This window comes from Monodelphis domestica, chromosome 5 (assembly GCF_027887165.1).
Source record: "Monodelphis domestica isolate mMonDom1 chromosome 5, mMonDom1.pri, whole genome shotgun sequence".
NCBI classification, from domain to species: Eukaryota; Metazoa; Chordata; class Mammalia; order Didelphimorphia; family Didelphidae; genus Monodelphis; species Monodelphis domestica.
The window spans coordinates 241,578,699-241,599,055 of NC_077231.1; the positions used below are offsets into that span (position 1 = coordinate 241,578,699).

Consider the following 20,357-nt stretch of genomic DNA (forward strand, 5'->3'; position numbering starts at 1 on the left):
CCTAGCACTATGCATGGTATGTGATAGGAAGTTAGTAAGTGCTTGTTGATTGATTGCTGATGCTACTAATAAATATTCACTGAATGTTAACAGTTATCAGGAGCATTCTATATGTAGGGATTTTATGTACATTAAGCTGTTCTGTGTAATAAAGTTGAGAGGTAATTATGTGGTTGGAAAGAAATTTCTTATTCTATTATGATAGTGTAGTAATAGCCAGTTATTGGCTTTGCAACTATTAGTATGACATTTCTGTGCCTCCATTTCTTCATCTGCAAAGTGAGGATAATAATACTTTCCTAAATTATGTTGTGAAAATTGAATGAGATAATGTGTGTGTAAACGTCTGTAAACTACAGAGTACTTTGAAGATGAGTAAAGCTATACTTTTTGTTGCTTTTCCTAGTTAGACTAAATAAAACATTTGCATGCGAAGATTTTCCCACTATATAGTCAGTCTTTTAATTTAATTGCATTTTGGGGGGAGTGAAATGAACATATATACCTTGTTTAATTAAGCCTATTATAGGTAAGAAAGCAGCTTTTTGTTTTTGAGGTGCAAATTACATCTCTTAATAGTGCAGTTGTTGGGAGCTACATAGTATTTGAGGCAACACTTAATTGTCTTTTATCTCTTCTCATTATTGCTGTCTCCTGATACATATGTGAGTAAAACAGATAAAAAAGATAGACTTTACACTCCACCAAAACTAGTTTTCTAATACATAAAGCTATCAACTTGTTTAGTTTTGTGTATCTTATATTTTCAAAAAAGGCAAAAAAGTTTATAGGATACAGATCATGATTTCATCAGCTTGAGTACCCTTTCCACTAATTCAGATCCCAGTCATTTTGTATGGTTCTTCTTAACTCATGCAATTTTATACATGCCTTTTCATAAATCCTTTAAAGAAGAGCCACCCCTCCCAGCTCTTACTGCCCTCCATTCCTATCTAACCTTGTATTTGTTTATATTTATTCTCTTTCTGTTTATTCCAAATATACATATACATTATTGTTTCCCCTTGAGAATAGAATTTGTTTCATTTTCTGTTTTTGCTCTCCCAGCACCTACCCCAGTGCTGGCATATATATAGTAAATACTTATAAATAATAATTGAATGTTTGATTTGCTCAGCTTTATTACATTGTAATTGAATTGGCAAGTAAGTTGGCAAGTTATTTTCTTAGGATGCAAGCTCAGACTCTGTCACTATAATCATTTTTTTGATGTCCATTCCATGTATTCTTCAGAATTTCCTTTGATTAATTTTTCATACACGAATGAAAATTCTTAACTTGATTTAATGATAGTATTCTAATTTAATATCCCAATGTGCTAAATGAAGAAGTAGCAGTAATTAGGTCTAGAATAGCACCTAGATTAGACAAACACACACACACACACACACACACACACACACACACACATGAAGAAAGGATCCCTCCCTCATGAGATTATTGTTTGAATCTGCCATTGGATGGGGAGACTGGTTTATAACAATTAAGTTGGGGCATTAAGGCCCAGACAGTAAGTAATCTTAGGCTAGTCTCTGTATCACCTCCCTTCCCCAATTTAGTCTTTTGTATCTTAAGCCTGAGAAACATTAAACATCTTAAAGATGGATGCAAAAAAAAAAAGTGTTGAGGGAAACTTGATTTTAAAAGCACTTAAAAATGGATTTTTAACATCTCTTAAAGAGGGATAGATTAAAAGAATTCAAAAGGATTACAGCATTTTTTTTTAAACCAAAAAAAAAAAAAACAGTTTTTGGCAAGACAGCAGTATTTATTGATCCAAATGTCATATTTCTAAAATCTCTCAAACATCTTGAGAATGAATTGCAAACTTGAGGATATGAATGCCTCTTTTCCTCTCAACTACTTCCTAGTATTTATAAAGGTATGATATTCATGTATTTTCCTTCATTTTTGAGATGAACTTTTGCTCTAAATCTTGATTGCTTTTGATTTCTTTCTAGTTAGTGTAAAGATATTTTTTGGTGTCTTGAGATTTTCTGGGCTCTTTCTTATGACTTAGGTTGAATTAGTTAATGTTGGGAAAGTTAATGCCTTTAATAGTACATGTCCAATTTCCTTTTTAAATTTGGAAGAGATGAAATTGATGGCTTTTTTAGATTGGGCTGGAGCTATTATTTTTTTTTAAATTAAACAAAAAAAATTTTTTTGGGTAACCCTTACCTTCCATCTTGGAGTCAATCCTGTGTATTGGCTCCAAGTCAGAAGAGTGGTAAGGGCTAGGCAAAGGGGGTCAAGTGACTTGCCCAGGGTCACACAGCTGGGAAATGTCTGAGGCCAGATTTGAACCTAGGACCTCCCGTCTCTAGGCCTGACTCTCAATCCACTGAGCCACCCAGCTGCCCCCTGGAGCTATTGTAATAACGCTTTTTTTCTCATGACCCCTTTTAAAAATGATATTGATTTTGACCTTTTAACTAGTCAGTCAGTTAATTGTACATGGACAGCTCATGCTGAAATTACTGTGAGCAATAATTATCTTTCTTTTCTGTTAAGATGTCAATTTCATCTGATGATTTTGCTCAGTAGTCACCATATCTTGACCATTTTGGAAGAAATTTTTCATGATATAAAATCTGATCCTATTTAAATAATCTGTAAGCTTTTAACCTTTTATGTTTCTTTATTCTTAGGCTTTACCATCCTAATCTCATTCTCAGATCTTTTTATATGAAAGTCTCTCTTGACCTCCAGTCTCATAGCTTTAGTTATCTATTGGACATCTCAAACTGACTTTCTATAGATATTTAGACTCTCACCCTTCCTTCTTACTAACTTTTTCTATTAATGCCAGGGACACAACTGTCCTCCTAGTAACCCACGTTTACAACCTAGGTGTCTTCCTTAACTCCCCACACTCTCTTACACTTTCATATCCAAGCTGTTGCCAAATCCTGTCAATGCCACCTTTCACTCTGTCTCTTATGAAGCCCCTTCTCTCTGACATTGCAGCAATCTCTATGCAGGACTTCATCACTTCATGCCTGGACTATTGTAATATAATATGACATGCAAATATCATTGTCATACTATGAGACATGACTATTGCAGTAGTCTGTGTCTGTTGGTCTCCCTGCCTTGGGACTGTTCCCCCCTCTAACTCAAAGTGATCTTCCTAAAGTGTAGTTTGACCATATCATACTCTCCCTGTTTGGTTAATTCCAAAGGCTTCCTTTTAGCTGTTGCCAAGGGCTTTATAATATTTGTCAGTGAGAGGCTAAATCACATCACAATGTGCTGTTAACCAGTACAGGTCTATGAGAAACAAAAATAAAAAAAAAAGTCTCTAACCTGAGATTAGATGAAAATTAGGGGTGAAATGGAAGAATATTAAATTCTCAAGAGGGAGAAGTTAAATAACTCTAGGTCATTGAAAATATTCATGCATTACAAATTCTAGAAATCATATCTAATAATGAAACAGATTTGAAAAATAGCATCAAAGTCTCAAATGATTTTGAAAGGGATGGGAATTCTTCTACTGCAATTCCAAAAGTTCTTTTTAAGAAAATGTAATAATACAAACTCAACTAGGTGACCAATTTGTATTGAGAGAGTAATTTGGTGTCCACTAAAGCCATCGTGAGTGAACACATTTTCTTAACCATTTTTGACAAAAAATGTAAAAATATTTAAGGACTAGTACACAGTAGTTTATTTGGGGGACTGTTGCCATGGTAACCACCATAGGAGGATAGAAATTTCTCTGAAAGGTAGATGTCAAATATCATCATGTCAAAAGTGATTTGATATAACCTTAACAGGATATGACATTTAGCTAGAAATATACATAAAAGCTCCTTATTTTTCATGAATTGAGAGAAAACCAATCTCTATTATAAAAATACATTCCTCAAAATTTTTTTTATAATTCAAACAATAAACAGTATTTGAACTATATCATTATCGCAGATTAAACTGTTGCTTATGATTGCCCAATATAATATTGACTTATAACATTCTAAGAATAATGTCTATTAAGAGTATGCATCTCATCATCCCAAATGTTTAAAGTCTCCAAACTGGAAGGAAAAGCTTTCAAAATATAAAGACCTGGCCTAGGAGATAAATAAAAATCATATGGGAAAAGAATGAGATGCATATTATTTCTTTTGCCCTATCTGCTACTACAGTTGTGCCAAGGATGTTTTCAGCAAGCCTGCAGAGAATGAGCTTTTATCTTTATGCTTTTATTCAACTACAGAAAAAAATTGTTTTTTTTTTTTATTCTACTACAAAAGCTAGTTATTTTACTTTCTTCAACTACAAAAAGCACTATAATAGTTCATGAAATGTAAAGGAATAATAGGATAGTAATTTGTCCAAGGAACCTTTTTTATGTGATCCTAGTTGAAAAAGGTGAGATAACAGTAATTACTGACATTATGGAGCATTTTAGTATATGCATACATTCATTATCTGATTTGATCATAACAACCCTATGTGGTAGATACTAGAGTTGTTACTTATATTTTAGATGCGGATACTAAGACTGAGAGATGTTAAATGACTTGTCTGTGGTCACAGAGCTAGTAAATGTCAGAGGTTTGAGCATATGCTATCTCTCACTTGTCATTCCACTACTTCCACCAAACTGAGGGCTGTTTTGTGCTTTTCTTTGTTTCATAGATTGACAAAACCAAAATTTTTATAACTTGGCAACTAACCTATCAGTGGAGACATTCATTCAGAATAAAGGGCTCAGATATAATGATGAAATAAACTTTATATAAATTGCTTCTTCCTTGTAGTAAAATAGCTGTTAAGGCTAATAAATTATAATATTTTTGTAGTGAAAACATAAGTAAGATGAGGTGATTTAAAAGGGTTATTTAATAAAGCATTTTGGTAACATTTATGAGATTAGTATTTCTTTTGAATTCACCAAAATATTTCATTTTTATATGAAAAACTTGATGGTAAAATTTGTTTTTCTATAAATAGATAAAAAACCTCTCCTACTGTATTTCAGTAGAGTGCTTTTTAAAATTTTATAATATTTTATTTGATCATTTCCAAGTATTATTCATTAAAGACAAAGATCATTTTCTTTTCCTCCCTCCCACCCCCCATAGCCGACGCGTGATTCCACTGGGTATTACATGTGTTCTTGATTCGAACCCATTGCTCTGTTGTTAATATTTGCATTAGGGTTTCCTTTAGAGTCTCTCTGTCATGTCCCCTCAACCACTGTAGTCAGGCAGTTGCTTTTCCTCGGTGTTTCTACTCCCACAGTTTATCCTCTGCTTATGAATGGTGTTTTTTCTGCTGGATCCCTGCAGATTGTTCAGGGACATTACACCGCCACTAATGGAGAAGTCCATTATGTTCAATTATACCACAGTGTATTAGTCTCTGTGTACAATGTTCTCCTGGTTCTGCTCCTCTTGCTCTGCATCACTTCCTGGAGGTCATTCCAGCCTCCATGGAATTCCTCCACTTTATTATTCCTTTTTGCACAATAGTATTCCATCACCAACATATACCACAATTTATTCCCCAATTGATGGGCATCCCCTCATTTTCCAATTTTTGGCCACCACAAAGAGCGCAGCTATGAATATTCTTGTACAAGTCTTTTTCCCCATTATCTCTTTGGGGTACAAACCCAGCAGTCTATGGCTGGGTCAAAGGGTAGACATTCTTTTATCGCCCTTTGTGCATAGTTCCAAATTGCCCTCCATAATGGTTGGATCAATTCACAACTCCACCAGCAATGAATTAATGTCCCTACTTTGCCACATCCCCTCCAGCATTCATTACTTTCCTTTGCTATCATGTTAGCCAATCTGCTAGGTGTGAGGTGATACCTCAGAGTTGTTTTGATTTGAATCTCTCTGATTATAAGAGATTTAGAACACTTCTTCATGTGCTTATTAATAGTTTTGATTTCTTTATCTGAGAACTGCCTATCCATGTCCCTTGCCTATTTATCTATTGGAGAATGGCTTGGATTTTTGTACAATTGATTTAGCTCTTTATAAATTTGAGTAATTAAACCTTTGTCAGAGGTTTCTATGAAGATTTTTTCCCAATTTGTTGTTTTCCTTCTGACTTTAGTTACATTGGTTTTTGTTTGTACTAAAGCTTTTTAATTTGATGTAGTCAAAATTATTTATTTTACATTTTGTGATTCTTTCTATGTCTTGCTTGGTTTTAAAGTCTTTGCCCTCCCAAAGGTCTGACATGTATACTATTCTGTGTTTGGCCAATTTACTTATGGTTTCCTTCTTTATGTTTAAGTCATTCACCCATTTTGAATTTATATTGGTGTAGGGTATGAGGTGTTGATCCAAACCTAATCTCTCCCACACTGTCTTCCAGTTTTCCCAGCAGTTTTTATTGAATAGTGGATTTTTGTCCCCAAAGCTGGGATCTTTGGGTTTATTGTATACTGTCTTGCTGAGGTCGCTTTCCCCCAGTCTATTCCACTGATCTTCCTTTCTGTCTCTTAGCCAGTACCAAATTGTTTTGATGACTGCTGCTTTGTAATATAGTTTAAGGTCTGGGACTGCAAGGCCCCCATCATATGTGTTTTTTTTCATTATTTCCCTGGATATCCTTGATCTTTTGTTATTCCAGATGAATTTTGTTATGGTTTTTTCTAAATTAGTAAAGAAATATTTTGGGAGTTCAATGGGTATGGCACTAAATAGATAAATAAGTTTGGGTAGGATGGTCATTTTTATTATATTGGCTCGTCCTATCCATGAGCAGTTAATGTTTTTCCATTTGCTCAAGTCTAGTTTTAGTTGTGTGGAGAGTGTTTTGTAGTTGTGTTCATATAGTTCCTGTGTTTGTCTCGGGAGACAGATTCCTAGGTATTTTATTTTGTCTAAGGTGATTTTGAATGGGATTTCTCTTTCTCTTTCTAGTTTTTGCTGCCGAGCTGTGTTGGAGATATATAGAAATGCTGATGACTTATGTGGGTTTATTTTGTATCCTGCAACTTTGCTAAAGTTGTTGATTATTTCAATTAGCTTTTTGGTTGAATCTCTAGGATTCTTTAAGTAGACCATCATGTCATCTGCAAAGAGGGATAACTTGGTCTCCTCCTTGCCTATTTTGATGCCTTCAATTTCTTTTTCTTCTCTAATTGCTACTGCTAATGTTTCTAGTACAATGTTAAATAGTAGAGGTGATAATGGGCATCCTTGTTTCACTCCTGATCTTATTGGGAATTCATCTAGTTTATCCCCATTGCAGATGATATTAACTGATGGTTTTAGATATATACTGTTTATTATTTTTTAGGAACGACCCTTCTATTCCCATGCTTTCTAGTGTTTTTAGTAGGAATGGGTGTTGTATTTTATCAAAGGCTTTTTCTGCGTCTATTGAGATAATCATGTGGTTCTTGTTGTTTTGCTTGTTGATGTGGTCAATTATGTGGATGGTTTTCCTAATATTGAACCAGCCCTGCATCCCTGGTATAAATCCTACTTGATCATGGTGGATGACCCTTTTGATCACTTGCTGGAGTCTTTTTGCTAGTATCCTATTTAAGATTTTTGCATCTATATTCATTAGGGAGATTGGTCTATAGTTTTCTTTCTCTGTTTTTGACCTGGCTGGCTTTGGAATTAGTACCATGCTTGTGTCATAAAAGGAATTTGGTAGAACTCTCTCTTTGCTTATTATGTCAAATAGTTTGTATAGTATTGGGATTAACTGTTCTCTGAATGTTTGATAGAATTCACAGGTGAATCCATCAGGCCCTGGGGATTTTTTCTTAGGAAGTTCTTTGATGGCTTGTTGGATTTCATTTTCTGATATGGGATTATTTAAGAATTCCATTTCTTCTTCTGTTAGTCTAGGCAGTTTGTATTTTTGTATATATTCATCCATATCACCTAAATTGGTGTATTTGTTGCCATATAATTGGGCAAAGTAATTTGTAATGATTGCCTTAATTTCCTCTTCATCGGAGGTGATGTCCCCCTTTTCATCTTTGATGCTGTTAATTTGCTTTTTTTCCTTCCTTTTTAAAATTAGATTGACCAGTACTTTGTCTATTTTGTTTGTTTTTTCAAAGTACCAGCTTCTTGTCTCATTTATTAAATCAATAGTTCTATCACTTTCAATTTTATTAATTTCTCCCTTAATTTTTAGGATTTCTAGTTTGGTTTTCTGCTGGGGGTTTTTAATTTGATAGTTTTCGAGTTTTTTATTTGCATTTCCAATTGATTGATCTCTGCTCTCCCTAGTTTGTTGATATATGCACTCAAGGATATGAATTTACCTCTGATTACCACTTTGGCTGCATCCCAAAAGGTTTGAAAGGATGTCTCGCCATTGTCATTTTCCTCGATGAAATTATTAATTGTTTCTATGATTTCTTCTCTAACTAAATGATTTTGGAGTATCATAATTTTTAATTTCCAATTATTTTTTATTTGGTTTTCCATGTACCATTACTGATCATTATTTTCATTGCCTTGTGATCTGAAAAGGCTGCATTCATTATTTCTGCTTTTCTGCATTTGTGTGCCATATTTCTGTGACCTAATGTATGGTCAATTTTTGTGAATGTGCCATGTGGTGCTGAGAAGAAGGTGTATTCCTTTTTATTCCTATTTATTTTTCTCCATATGTCTATTAATTCTAATTTTTCTAAGATTTCATTCACTTCTTTTACCTCTTTCTTATTTATTTTTTGATTTGATTTATCTAAATTTGATAATGGTTGGTTCAAGTCTCCCACTAATATGGTTTTACTGTCTATTTCTTCCTTCAATTCTCCTAGTTTCTCCATTAGAAATTTGGGTGCTATATTATTTGGTGCATACATGTTGATTAGTGATATTTCCTCATTATCTAAAGTCCCTTTTAACAAAATATAATTACCTTCCCTATCCCTTTTGATCAGGTCTATTTTTGCTTTGGCTTTATCAGATATCATGATTACCACTCCTGCCTTCTTTCTGTCAGTGAGGCCCAGAAGGTCTAACTCCATCATTTAATTCTGACCTTGTGGGTATCAACCCACCTCATGTGTGTTTCTTGAAGACAACATATGGTAGGGTTTTGGATTCTAATCCATTCTGCTATTCGTCTACGTTTTATGGGTGAGTTCATCCCATTCACATTCCAAGTTATGACTGTCATTTGTGGATTCCCTGGCATTATGATATCCTTCCCTAATTCTAACCTTTTCTTCTTCAGCTCTACCTTTTAGTCCAGTGATTTACCTTAAATCAATCCCCCTTGTCCCCTCCCTTGATGTTTCCTTTTTTAGTCCCTCCCATTTTGTTCCCTCCCCCTCCCCCCTCTCTTTCCCTCCCCTTTTGTTTTCCCTCCCCCCCTCCTCCCCTTGGTTTTCCCTTCTCCCTACCCTTGTTGGGTAAGATAGAATTCAAGATCCCAATGGATCTGGGTGTTTTTCCCTCTCAGAGTTGATTTCCCTGAGATTAAGGTTTAAGTAAAAATTCTCTTTCTCTCCTTCTTATAGGAGTTTCCTTCCCCTCTCCTTCCCATGTGAATCTTTGTGTGAGAAAGATTATTCTATTTGGTCTTTCTTTTCCCCCTATTTACACATTACATTTTCCCCACATGTTAGTATACATAGATTGATATAAATGTAGTCCTTATAGAAGAGAGTTTGAGTAAAAGAAGAAGATAACTTTTTTCTCCTTTTCCCCTTCCTTCATATTTACGTTTTCAGGTATTCCATGCTCTTTGATTTTTGATATCGAACTTTCCACAGAGCTCTGGTCTTTTCTTTGCAAAAACTTGGAAATCTTCTATTTTGTTGAATGCCCATACTTTCGCTTGGAAGTATATATTCAGTTTTGCTGGGTAGCTGATTCTTGGTTGAAGACTCTTGCCTTTCTGAAGATCATGTTCCATGCCTTACGATCATTCAGAGTAGAACTTGCAAGGTCTTGTGTGACCCTGATTGGCATTCCTTTATATCTAAATTGTCTTTTTCTGGCTTCCTGTAGGATTTTTTCTTTTGTTTGATAGCTTTGGAATTTGGCAATTACATTCCTGGGAGTTGTCTTTTGGGGGTTTAGTGTATAGGGTGTTCTGTGAGCTCTGTCAGTGGCTGTATTGCCCCCTTGTTCTAGAATCTCTGGGCAATTTTCTTTGATTATATCTTGTATTATGATGTCGAGTTTGGTGTTTATTTCTGGCTTTTCTGGAAGTCCAATTATTCTTAAATTATCTCTTCTCCCTCCATTTTCCAAATCTGTCACCTTGTCAGTGAGATATTTTATATTCTCTTCTAATTTCTTGGTCTTTTGGCTTTGCTTTATTAGTTCTTGCTTTAAAGCCTGGTTTTCCTTTTCAGTTTGGTCAAACTGGTTTTGTAGATGCGTGAATTTCTTTTGCATTATTTCCCATTTTTCCTCCCAGAAGGCTCCATCTTTTTGATAATTTCTGATTCATATTCTTCGTGGGTTTGTGGAGAGTTTCCATTTCCTTTGGAAGGTTTCGGAGCATTTGCTTGTGTTTCCTCTTCTATCTCCTTTGTTTTTTGTATTTTTGCTCCATAAAATGCGTTTAAATTCGCCTCCTTCTTCTTGTTTTTTTTTTTTGGAATTTTGGGTTTTTTGTGCTTCTGTGGAGTTTGCCATCTCTATCTGTGTGGGGAGGATTAGCTTTTCTTATCTCTGTCTGGTGTTCAGAGGTTTTAGCCCTAGGCAGATTGTCCCTTCTATGGCTTGGTCCTTGTTTCTGTGCCTCACCCAGCACTCTGAGGGGGGAGGGGCTGCAGCTTCCAGGAGTTCTGAGGGCTGGTGATAGGATTAACCTCAGACTGAGTATGCCCTCAGGCAAGGACCTTCAGTGAGACTCAGATGGAAGGATCTGGTCAGGGGGCTACAGGCTCCTCCTGTCTCTCTCTGTTTCCCTGCTGTGTGGGTGCCCCCTCGACTGGGTCAGGTTGTTTTCAGGATTCAGCCTTCAGTTCTGAGGCCCTTTTGCCAGTCCTGAGGGTTACTGTTGTTTCAGATGACCCTGCACTCTGAGGGGGGAGGTGCTGTGGCTTCCTGGAGCTCTGAGGGCTGGTGATAGGATTAACCTCAGACTGAGTATGCCCTCAGGCAGCGACCTTCAATGAGACCCAGATGGAAGGTTCTGGTCAGGGGGCTACAGGCTCCCCCCCCCCCCCCCCCCGTCTCTCTCTGCCTCCCTACTGTCTGGGTGCCCCCGCGACTGCCTCAGGTTGTTTTCAGGGGGAGGCCCTCAGAACAGCCGACTCCCAGGCCCCCCTGCCTGCCCTGAGGTTCCTGCTGCTGTCAGGGACTCAACAGTCTTGGTTGGGGGGGATGGGTCCTGGGACCTTCCCTTTGTCTTCCCCTTAGACCCGAGTGATCTCGGGCTCTGACTCTTGGGGGGGCCGTACCTTTTGATCCAGGTCCAGGAGGAGTGTTTCCGGGGTCTATTCTGCTGTTTGTTTTGAATTTCGATGCCCTAGGAGCATTCTGTTTGAGATCTGTAAGGAAGAGTTTCTGGAGCTCCAAACTTTAGCTTTCTCTAAGCTGCCATCTTCACAACTGTTATTTCTCCAGTAGAGTACTTTTATAGATGCCCTATATGAGAGAGTGAATTTTGGGATGTGTATGTGTACATTAAACCCATATGTATATACATGCATACACACACACAGATAGATAGATATCTTGGAATTGGGAAGACTGGACAAATCACTTAACCTTTGTCTGCTTCAGTTTCTTAATCTGTAAATGGTGATAAAATATCAGCCCCTGTCTCCCTGGATTATGAAGATCAAATGAAATAATGTTTGTAAAGTGCCTTGCAAACCTTAAATCACTTTGTATATTATGGTTATTATTACAAATATTACATATAGTAAATAAACTGTTATAATGAAATTCCATTCTAAATTAAATTTGTAGTGAATTTTATTATTTGTGAACCGTGACCATTAATGAGTTTATTTTCCCACAAGTGAGAGGATAGTTTAATGATAATTAGTTTGTCTTACTCATCTTTTTATATTCAATCATTGTTCTCAGCAGCATCATAAAGTTCTAGAAACATTTTCTCTTGTCTTATCAAATGACATTAATAGTGTTTGTTATAAAAATATTGCTCATGTTGCTTAGACAAAATAGCACAAAATATTTTCTGTATTGCATGTATTTTGAGAAACATTTGTTTTTCTGATTTATTCTTCATAGCATCTGGAGATCAAACAGCGCATATCTGGAGATATATGATACAGTTACCAACACCACAGCCTACTACAGATACTAGTGTAAGTGCCTTTACTTAAATTAAAAATTCAGTTATGTTATAAACTCTAACTATGTTACTTTTGACTTCTTATAGCTTAATTGTACATTTGCTATTAAACCTGTTGCATTTTTTATACAAATACTTTAATCATATATTGTTATATATTACCTTATATGTACCTGTTATTTGCTTATTTGCAATTACTTCATAAGTTTCTTAAGCCAGGGGATCTGTTAGAGTGAACATTCAAATTAATTGTTTAATGAGAAACATCTTGGCCATGACCATCAAATTTTGAGGATTTGAAGTATTTTTCTTTTTCTTTTCTTTTTTTTTTAAACCCTTACCTTCCGTCTTGAAGTCAGTAGTGTGTATTGGCTCCAAGGCAGAAGAGGGGTAAGGGCTAGGCAATGGGGGTCAAGTGACTTGCCCAGTGTCACACAGCTGGGAAGTGTCCGAGGTCAGATTTGAACCCAGGACCTCCCATCTCTGGGCCTGGCTCTCAATCCACTGAGCTACCCAGCTGCCCCTGAAGTATTTTTCAAGACAATTATCTTTAGCTTTTTTGTTTTTCAGACAAATTGATTTTAATATAAATTAGAAAATTGGCAGATGCTGGAGGATCTTATTCTGCCTGAGAATAAATTCTCATAGGAATTTAATTGTGATCATCTGTACTGTATTTTAAGTTCAAAAGTAGGAATTTCCTTCATAATGAAAAATGTAACATAATTAAAATGAACTTAATTTCATTCTTTTATGGATAAATTTTGCCATACAAGTAGTAGATGACTTATGTAGAAACTAAATAAACTTGTGCTTATTAATTTTTCTAGATTCAGTTCACTAAGGTAAATCAAAAGCTTTGATTAAATCAGAGAAAACTCAACTGTGCATTGCGTGGCAGAATTTCATACTTTGCCTAAAATTTTGATTTTGATTTGATTTTTCTTTTCATTGTGTTTGGGTTCAATATAGGATTCAATCAACTTATATCTGGTTCTGTGACTCTGAATGCAGAATTTTGGTCTAATTTTTGGGAAATTAAGTTTGAGTTGTTACAGTGTGTGATAATTGCAATGTTATAGGCTTGCACTTTCAAGGACCAATTCAATGACTTAATTGATCTTGATACTGCTTCCACTGGCACACATTTTAACCCCTGGCAACCCTAGTCGATTGTCTTTACAAGTGAATTAATTAAATAATTAATCACTTGGTGACTACCCTTCTCGTGATAATTCTCTCTAAACTAAACTAGGCTGGTTTTCATAGGAGGCCTGAAGTCAAGAACTTTGAAGCTTGATAGGCTCTACCAAAGCCTATATTGCCATGATGAGGCATCAGAGTAGAAATTTAGTGGAGAGATTATTAGAGAATATTATAATTTTTTAAGACTTAGACTTTAATGACTTTAAATATGTACATCAGCTTGACTTACTTAAAGTGTTGTCAGGTAATATTTATGCTGAATCATCTTTAATGATCACATATCTCATGTGAATTTGCACTTTTTACTTGTAAATGTTGATGTTATATTCATGAAGTATTTAATGTCTTAAACATGCTTTTCAACTTAATTTAAGCTTTGCATCTTAGGATCATAAACTTATAGCTGAAAATGATCAGTTAGTACTTGTAGAATCATAGGATTTATGTTATAGAGAAATTAAAATTCATTTGATTTTGTAAAATTTTCATTAAAATGTAAATAAATTCTTTTTTTATTTTTAATAGTTTTATTGCAAATCCCTCCCTTGTACTTTTTAAAAATGTGGTCCATTTCAAACATTATTCCTTGGTTACAAAAATCATTTTCTATTCCTCCCTCCCCTCACCCACCCCTCTCCCATAGCCGATGTGCAGTTCCACTGGGTATCGCATGTGTTCTTGATCAGAACCCATTTCCATGTTGTTGGTATTTGCACTATGATGATCATTTAGAGTCTTCATCCCCAATCATATCCCCCTCGACCCATATAATCAAGCAGTTGTTTTTCTTTAGTGTTTTTACTCCCACAGTTTTTCCTCTGAATGTGGATAGTTTTCTTTCTCATGGGTTCTTCAGAATTGTCCTGGATCATTGCATTGCTGCTCGTAGAGAAGTCCATTATATTTGATTGTGCCACAGTGTATCTGTCTCTATATATAATGTTCTCCTGGTTTTGCTCCTCTCACTCTGCATCAATTCCTGGAGGTTGTTCCAGTTCACATGGAATTCTTCCACTTTATTATGACACAAATTCTTAATTGACAAAAGATATACTGAATATCAGTGACTTGGAGAAGTAAAATCAATAATATATAGCATGTAATGTTGGAAGGGACCTTAGGAGAACATCTAGTATAGTTCTTTTGTTTTATAGATGAGGAAACTGAGACCTAAAAGGTAAAACAGCTTCTCTAAATTTATATAGAAAGTGACAGAGTTGGAGTTACAATCCAGGCAATATGATTCCAAATCTTACTCTACTAAACTACCACATGCATTTGCTTGGAGCACACCCTACTTATAAAAAGGAAGTACACATACACATAATTTATATGTGTGTGTGTATATATAATATTTAAAGGAAAACTGTTATAAAAGAAAATTATAGGGGGAAGCTGGGTAGCTCAGTAGATTAAGAACCAGGCCTAGAGACGGGAGGTCCTAGGTTCAAATCTGGCCTCAGATACTTCCCAGCTCTGTGACCCTGGGCAAGTCACTTAACCTCCATTGCCTAGCCCTTACCATTCTTCTACCTTTGATTCCAAGACAAAAGGTAAGGGTTTAAAAAAAATAAACAACAAAAAAAGAAAACTATATGTGCTATATAATATAGGAAAACTATACCTAAATATATTGATACATACATATACATGCAGGCACACACACACACACACACACACACACACACACACACATATATATATATATGAAAACTTACACAGCCCACATAAAATCATCTTGTGTTCTGAATGTACTAGTTCATGGGGATTTTTCATTACTTAGTTTGAATCAGCTAAAATTAAGTAGTTTTCTCATCTGCACAACTGGAATTATAACAACTTCTTACAAAGTTGTTGTTAGGATCAAATTGCATTATATATGTGAGGTGCTTTTTTAAACCTCAAATGCGATATAAATATTAGCAATTTTATTAGCAAAGTTGTATTTAATAATCACAGAATTGGTCTAATATTAGCATGGTGTCTGGCCTGGGAGTCTTCAAAGTTAAGATTCTATGATCTTGGAGGAAATTGATGCTCCAGGAGTTTAAGTAATTTCTTAACTTAGATTTGAATTCCATGTCTGCCATTTTATTACCTATATGACCTTTGATAAGTTACTTCATTTCTCATGACTGTGTTGCCTTATCTGTAAAACTTAAAAACTCTTTTTCTAGTTTCAAAAAATGTGATTTTATGATTTTACTTCATTTAAGTAGGGACAATTTGACATTTGAAGACAATTTTCTATGTAGAATGTCATTTTTTTTTGGTAGAAACTTTTTTTAGAATGCTTAGTGCTTATTTTTGAAAAATATCCCTTGTTAGTAAATTTATTTCGCTAAATTTCTAAAAGAAAACCCTATAAAATAGCTGCTAATGAAAGACTGAAAATAAAAATTTTAGTAATTAAAAAAAACTTACCTTCTTTCTTAGAAAATTGATATTAAGTATCAATTCCAAGGCAGCAGTGTGGTAAGGGCTAGGCAATTGGGGTTAATTGACTTTCCTAGGACCACACATTTGGGAAGTATATGCGGCCACTTGAACCTAGGACCTCCTATTTCCAGTTTCTCTATTCACTGAGATCTTCTTACCCCACTTTTGGTAATTTTTACATAAAATATTTTCTCCACAAAAATTTGTTCTGAAACTTTTAAAGTTCTTTTCATTTTGACTTTAGTTTGTTTTAAAGATATATAGAGAAAAGGATCAAAATTGTTAGTTAGTTGAGTGTAGATAGAAAGTATTAAACGAAGAATAACTTAAAGTATATTTGAAACAATTTTTGTTTATAAAAGGGAAATTTAATGTTGCCCTTGTATGAAAGATTATTAATTTTTTGTTAATTTTTGTTTTGTTCTATGCTGTTATGCCATGAGGGAATTTAAAGCATTGTTTATAGTTTATTAAAAATAAAAACATCGTTCTGCTTACAAATGGTAACCACTGGTTGACATATGTGAGATATTAGCACCATTATATGACAGGGACCTTATTTGCTTTTCTGGATTAGTTGTTATTTTTGAGGGATGAGTAGACTAATAAAATGTTCATTGGTTTTCTAAGGAAGAAGAGAAATATAATTATGGTGTCTTGCAGTAAAGGAATTTAAAGTGCCTTTAGAAACTTTATTTTATATGAGAAAAGTTTCACTTTTATGCCTCTTTTTTTAGCAACAAATGTCTGGAGAGGATGAAGTAGAATTTTCAGATAAAGATGATGCAGATGGAGATGGAGAGGGTTCCAGTGATTGCCCTACCATTAGGGTTCCCATAACAACACTTAAAAGCCATCAAGGAGTGGTAATAGCAGCTGATTGGTTGGTTGGAGGGAAGCAAGCAGTAACAGCCTCATGGGATAGAACAGCAAACCTCTATGATGTTGAGACATCTGAACTTGTTCATTCTTTAACAGGTACCTTTTCAATATTTTTTGTTTTATCTTTGGTAAAAAAGTAATTTTTTTCTAATGATTTTTTCCAGTGTAGTTAATATGTCTTTTGTACAATTTAATCTTTCAAAGATTTTTTTTTTATAAAAGTTACTTCTGAAGCTTGTAGTAATATCCCTTGTTAGTAAATTTGTGTGTTCTAGTTATAGAATTTTCAGGCCCTCTACAGCTTAGGGAGCTATATTGTTGGAAACTTAATCTGAAAAATATGGATCAAAGAATTGAAATACTTAATTTTTGAAGAATTGTAAAGAAAAAGTGTTTCCTAATCTAATCATAATTATTGTATTGAGAGCTTCCCAACATTTTGGTTGTTTTTAGTTTCGTCCTTCAGGTCTAAAACAGATGTAAACAGTCTATGTTCCCTTGTGTTTTAAATTTTCACATTTTGGCAGAATAAATTTTTCTATATGTGAATGTATTCAGAATGACCTTGGAGGTGGATCTTTGAAAAATGGAGCTTTTACCTACAATTTTACTTAACTCATCATGTAAAAGTAATTTGAACCTAAAATTAAGCCTTTTTTTATCACATTGAATTACTGATACATTTCCACTTCCTGATTTCTACTTTAATGCATGCTTGAAAAGAATAGTATATTTGAGGTTTTGTTGAAATGCTAGCACTAGATAACCTTGATTCTCTTAGAAACTAGTCTTTAAAAAGACTTATTCACATTTAGTTTCCACCTTAGTTGATTTATACACATTAGAGGAAACTACAAAATCTCCATGTTGATTTTCCTTTTTTTCCTACCAGAAGTAATGCTTTTTTGATTAATGCTACATTATAGATGTATTCATGAAATAAGTAATATTGCCTTTTTGCTATTCTAAATGTTCTCATCTGTGGTTATAGGGCATGATCAAGAGTTAACACATTGTTGTACACATCCCACCCAGAGACTTGTTGTGACATCATCTCGTGATACAACCTTTCGCCTTTGGGATTTCAGAGATCCTTCAATCCATTCTGTGAATGTCTTTCAAGGTCACACAGAGTAAGTGATAGGTGCTTTTAAAATTCCAATTATATTTATTTGATGTGTGTGGGTACGTGTTGCATTTTAATTTAATTTTTAATTCTTAGAACCTAATATACTACCTACATTTACTAATTTTGTAAAACAGTCATCTCTTGAGGACTGATCTTGCATTTTGCATGTTTGAAATAAGGAAAGGATTAAGAACAGATATTTTGATATTAATTAGTTTCTTTTAAAATAGATATTTGAGCAGTAATATTCTCATTCATCATTAATCATGTTGGCATTTGAAAAACCATCGACAGGTTTTCTTTAGTTTTACTTCTATATTTTTTAGTCACTGTCATTTTAAATGGAATGCAAAATTTATAGATCTTAAGAGTTTTTCTGGGTCTCATTTTTCATCTTTTTAAATATTAACTTTTTGTCAGATTTTAAATAGATAAGAAGTCAAGGGGACTGATAGTTCATTAACACTTAATATAACATGCCCTTATTAATAGCTATGTCTTACATATTAAATTGAGAGTATTATTTCTGATAAGTTTAATAGTATATAGGTAATATATTTTTAATTAGGCTTTTATTCTTTATTTTTCAACTAACAAGCATTTATTTTATTTCTTTACATTCACTCTACCTCAAACATACCTTCCCTCCACCTTATCAACTGAAAAAAGGAAAAAACAACAACAAAATCCTTGGGCAAGAAATACATACTGTGGCAAAATAAATTCCTACACTGCCCATATATGTATGATATGTGTATTTCATTCTGTGTCTTGAGACCATCACTTCTCTGTCAGGATAGTGTACTTTTTTATTGGTTGAATAAAGTACATTGGGATTTTTAGAACCAAGGCTACTTATAGCTGAGAAATTCTGACTCCTCATTTCTTATTTCTGTTAATTAATCTACCTTATCCAACATCATCCACTTTTTTTGATCATTCACCAATCATTCCACACATTACAAAAGCTATTCTCTATGTAGACAGGAAGAAATTAGAGCATAGAAAAGGATTACTTTTGAAATTTATCTCTAATATATCATTTTGCCACTTACAGTTTGTCTTTCATTAAACATCTTAACTGTTTCTTCCCTCCTTTTCTCTCTCTTCCTTTCCTTCTTCTCTCCATTTCTCTTCCTCTCCTTTTTCTAACCTTCCTTCCCTCCCTTTCTTCTTTCTCATTACTAACTTACCCACCTGCTGTTATGACAAATAAAAACAATCAAAACAAGTCAACACATTTTCTGTGTCTGAAAGTGTGATATCTTGCACCTCTAGTCATTCATGTCTTTGCTAAAATGTAGATGCCAAGCTTTATCACCTGTATTCTGAAGTCAAGGACTGGTCAGTTTCTGTAGTCTTCCAATGTGATTTTTCCTTTCCATTATTATTATCATTGCATTTCCTGATTCTTCCTGTTTCACTTTGCATCATTTTTCTGTGTACTCAGCTTTCCTGACTTCTCTGGAGTATTTGAAATTATTCATCACTTTCTTCAGTGTTTTCATTATGTGACTCTCTCCTCATTCTCTTCTACCTTTTTGATCTCTCTTGTGTTTCCTTTCCTTTGAAGGATCTTTATATTCATTGTGTGCTTTGCAAACCTTAAAATACTATATAAAAAAAAATGCTAGCTAGCTACATCTGCTAACTGTGGATATACCTCAAAGCTCTATTTGTACCTTCTTCAATTTTCTCAGTGTAATATTTCACTTAATAATGTCATCCATCAATTTCCATGGGATCATTTATCTCTATACAAGTGATTCCCACACCCATATATTCCCCTAAACCAGTGATGGTGAACCTTTTAGAGACAGAATGCCAGGCCTGCTCCCACCCTACCCCCTAGATTGAGCACTGTGCCTGTCTCCCTCAGCATCTATAGAGAGGGGAAGGGGGAATAGCCTGAGTGCTCTGCTCCCCTCCAGCTCTGCCTTCTGTGAGCTGTCCACCTTAACCCTTGTGAGTTCCCATTGACTGCTGGGCAGAGGGGTGGGGGATGTGAGAAAATATCAACAGGTGTGGTGGAGAGGAGGGGAGCAGCTCTGCCTGAGTCTCTCTGCCTTTCTAGGAACCAACTCTGGGGGTGGTGTGTGTGTGTGTGGGGGGGGGTTGGGGGGTTGCATGCTCAGAGTGTGCTCTGAGTGCTATCTTTGGCTCCCATGCCTTAGGTTCACCATCACTGCCTTAGGCTTTTTTTTCTGCAGTCCAGCCCACTTCTTTTTGGACATTTCACACTTAGTGCCAAGTGAGTATTTTAAACTCATTGTGTCCAAAATAGAATTTCTTTTCTCCCCATCTCTTTAATTTATCCTTCTTTTAAAATTATATGTTACTGTCCATCCTCTTGGTCACTTAAAGGTTGCTACTTTGGTGTCATCCTTGACTCTTCATACTCACTCACCTCAAACATATACTGATATTTGCCAAATATGTCTTCTACATA

General features: G+C 34.9%; 1 protein-coding gene across 4 annotated transcripts in view; it reads left to right on the forward strand.

Moving 5' to 3' along the window:
• The window catches only part of WDR37 (WD repeat domain 37), a 98,757-nt gene that overhangs the window by 41,704 nt on the left and 36,696 nt on the right, over positions 1-20,357 (forward strand). For all 4 annotated transcript variants that reach the window (XM_056799995.1, XM_001365396.3, XM_056799994.1 and 1 more), the window contains 3 exons: positions 12,189-12,265; positions 16,635-16,875; positions 17,771-17,912. In XM_056799995.1, the coding sequence (XP_056655973.1) occupies positions 12,189-12,265; positions 16,635-16,875; positions 17,771-17,912 (460 nt within the window). The remainder of the gene's footprint in view (positions 1-12,188; positions 12,266-16,634; positions 16,876-17,770; positions 17,913-20,357) is intronic.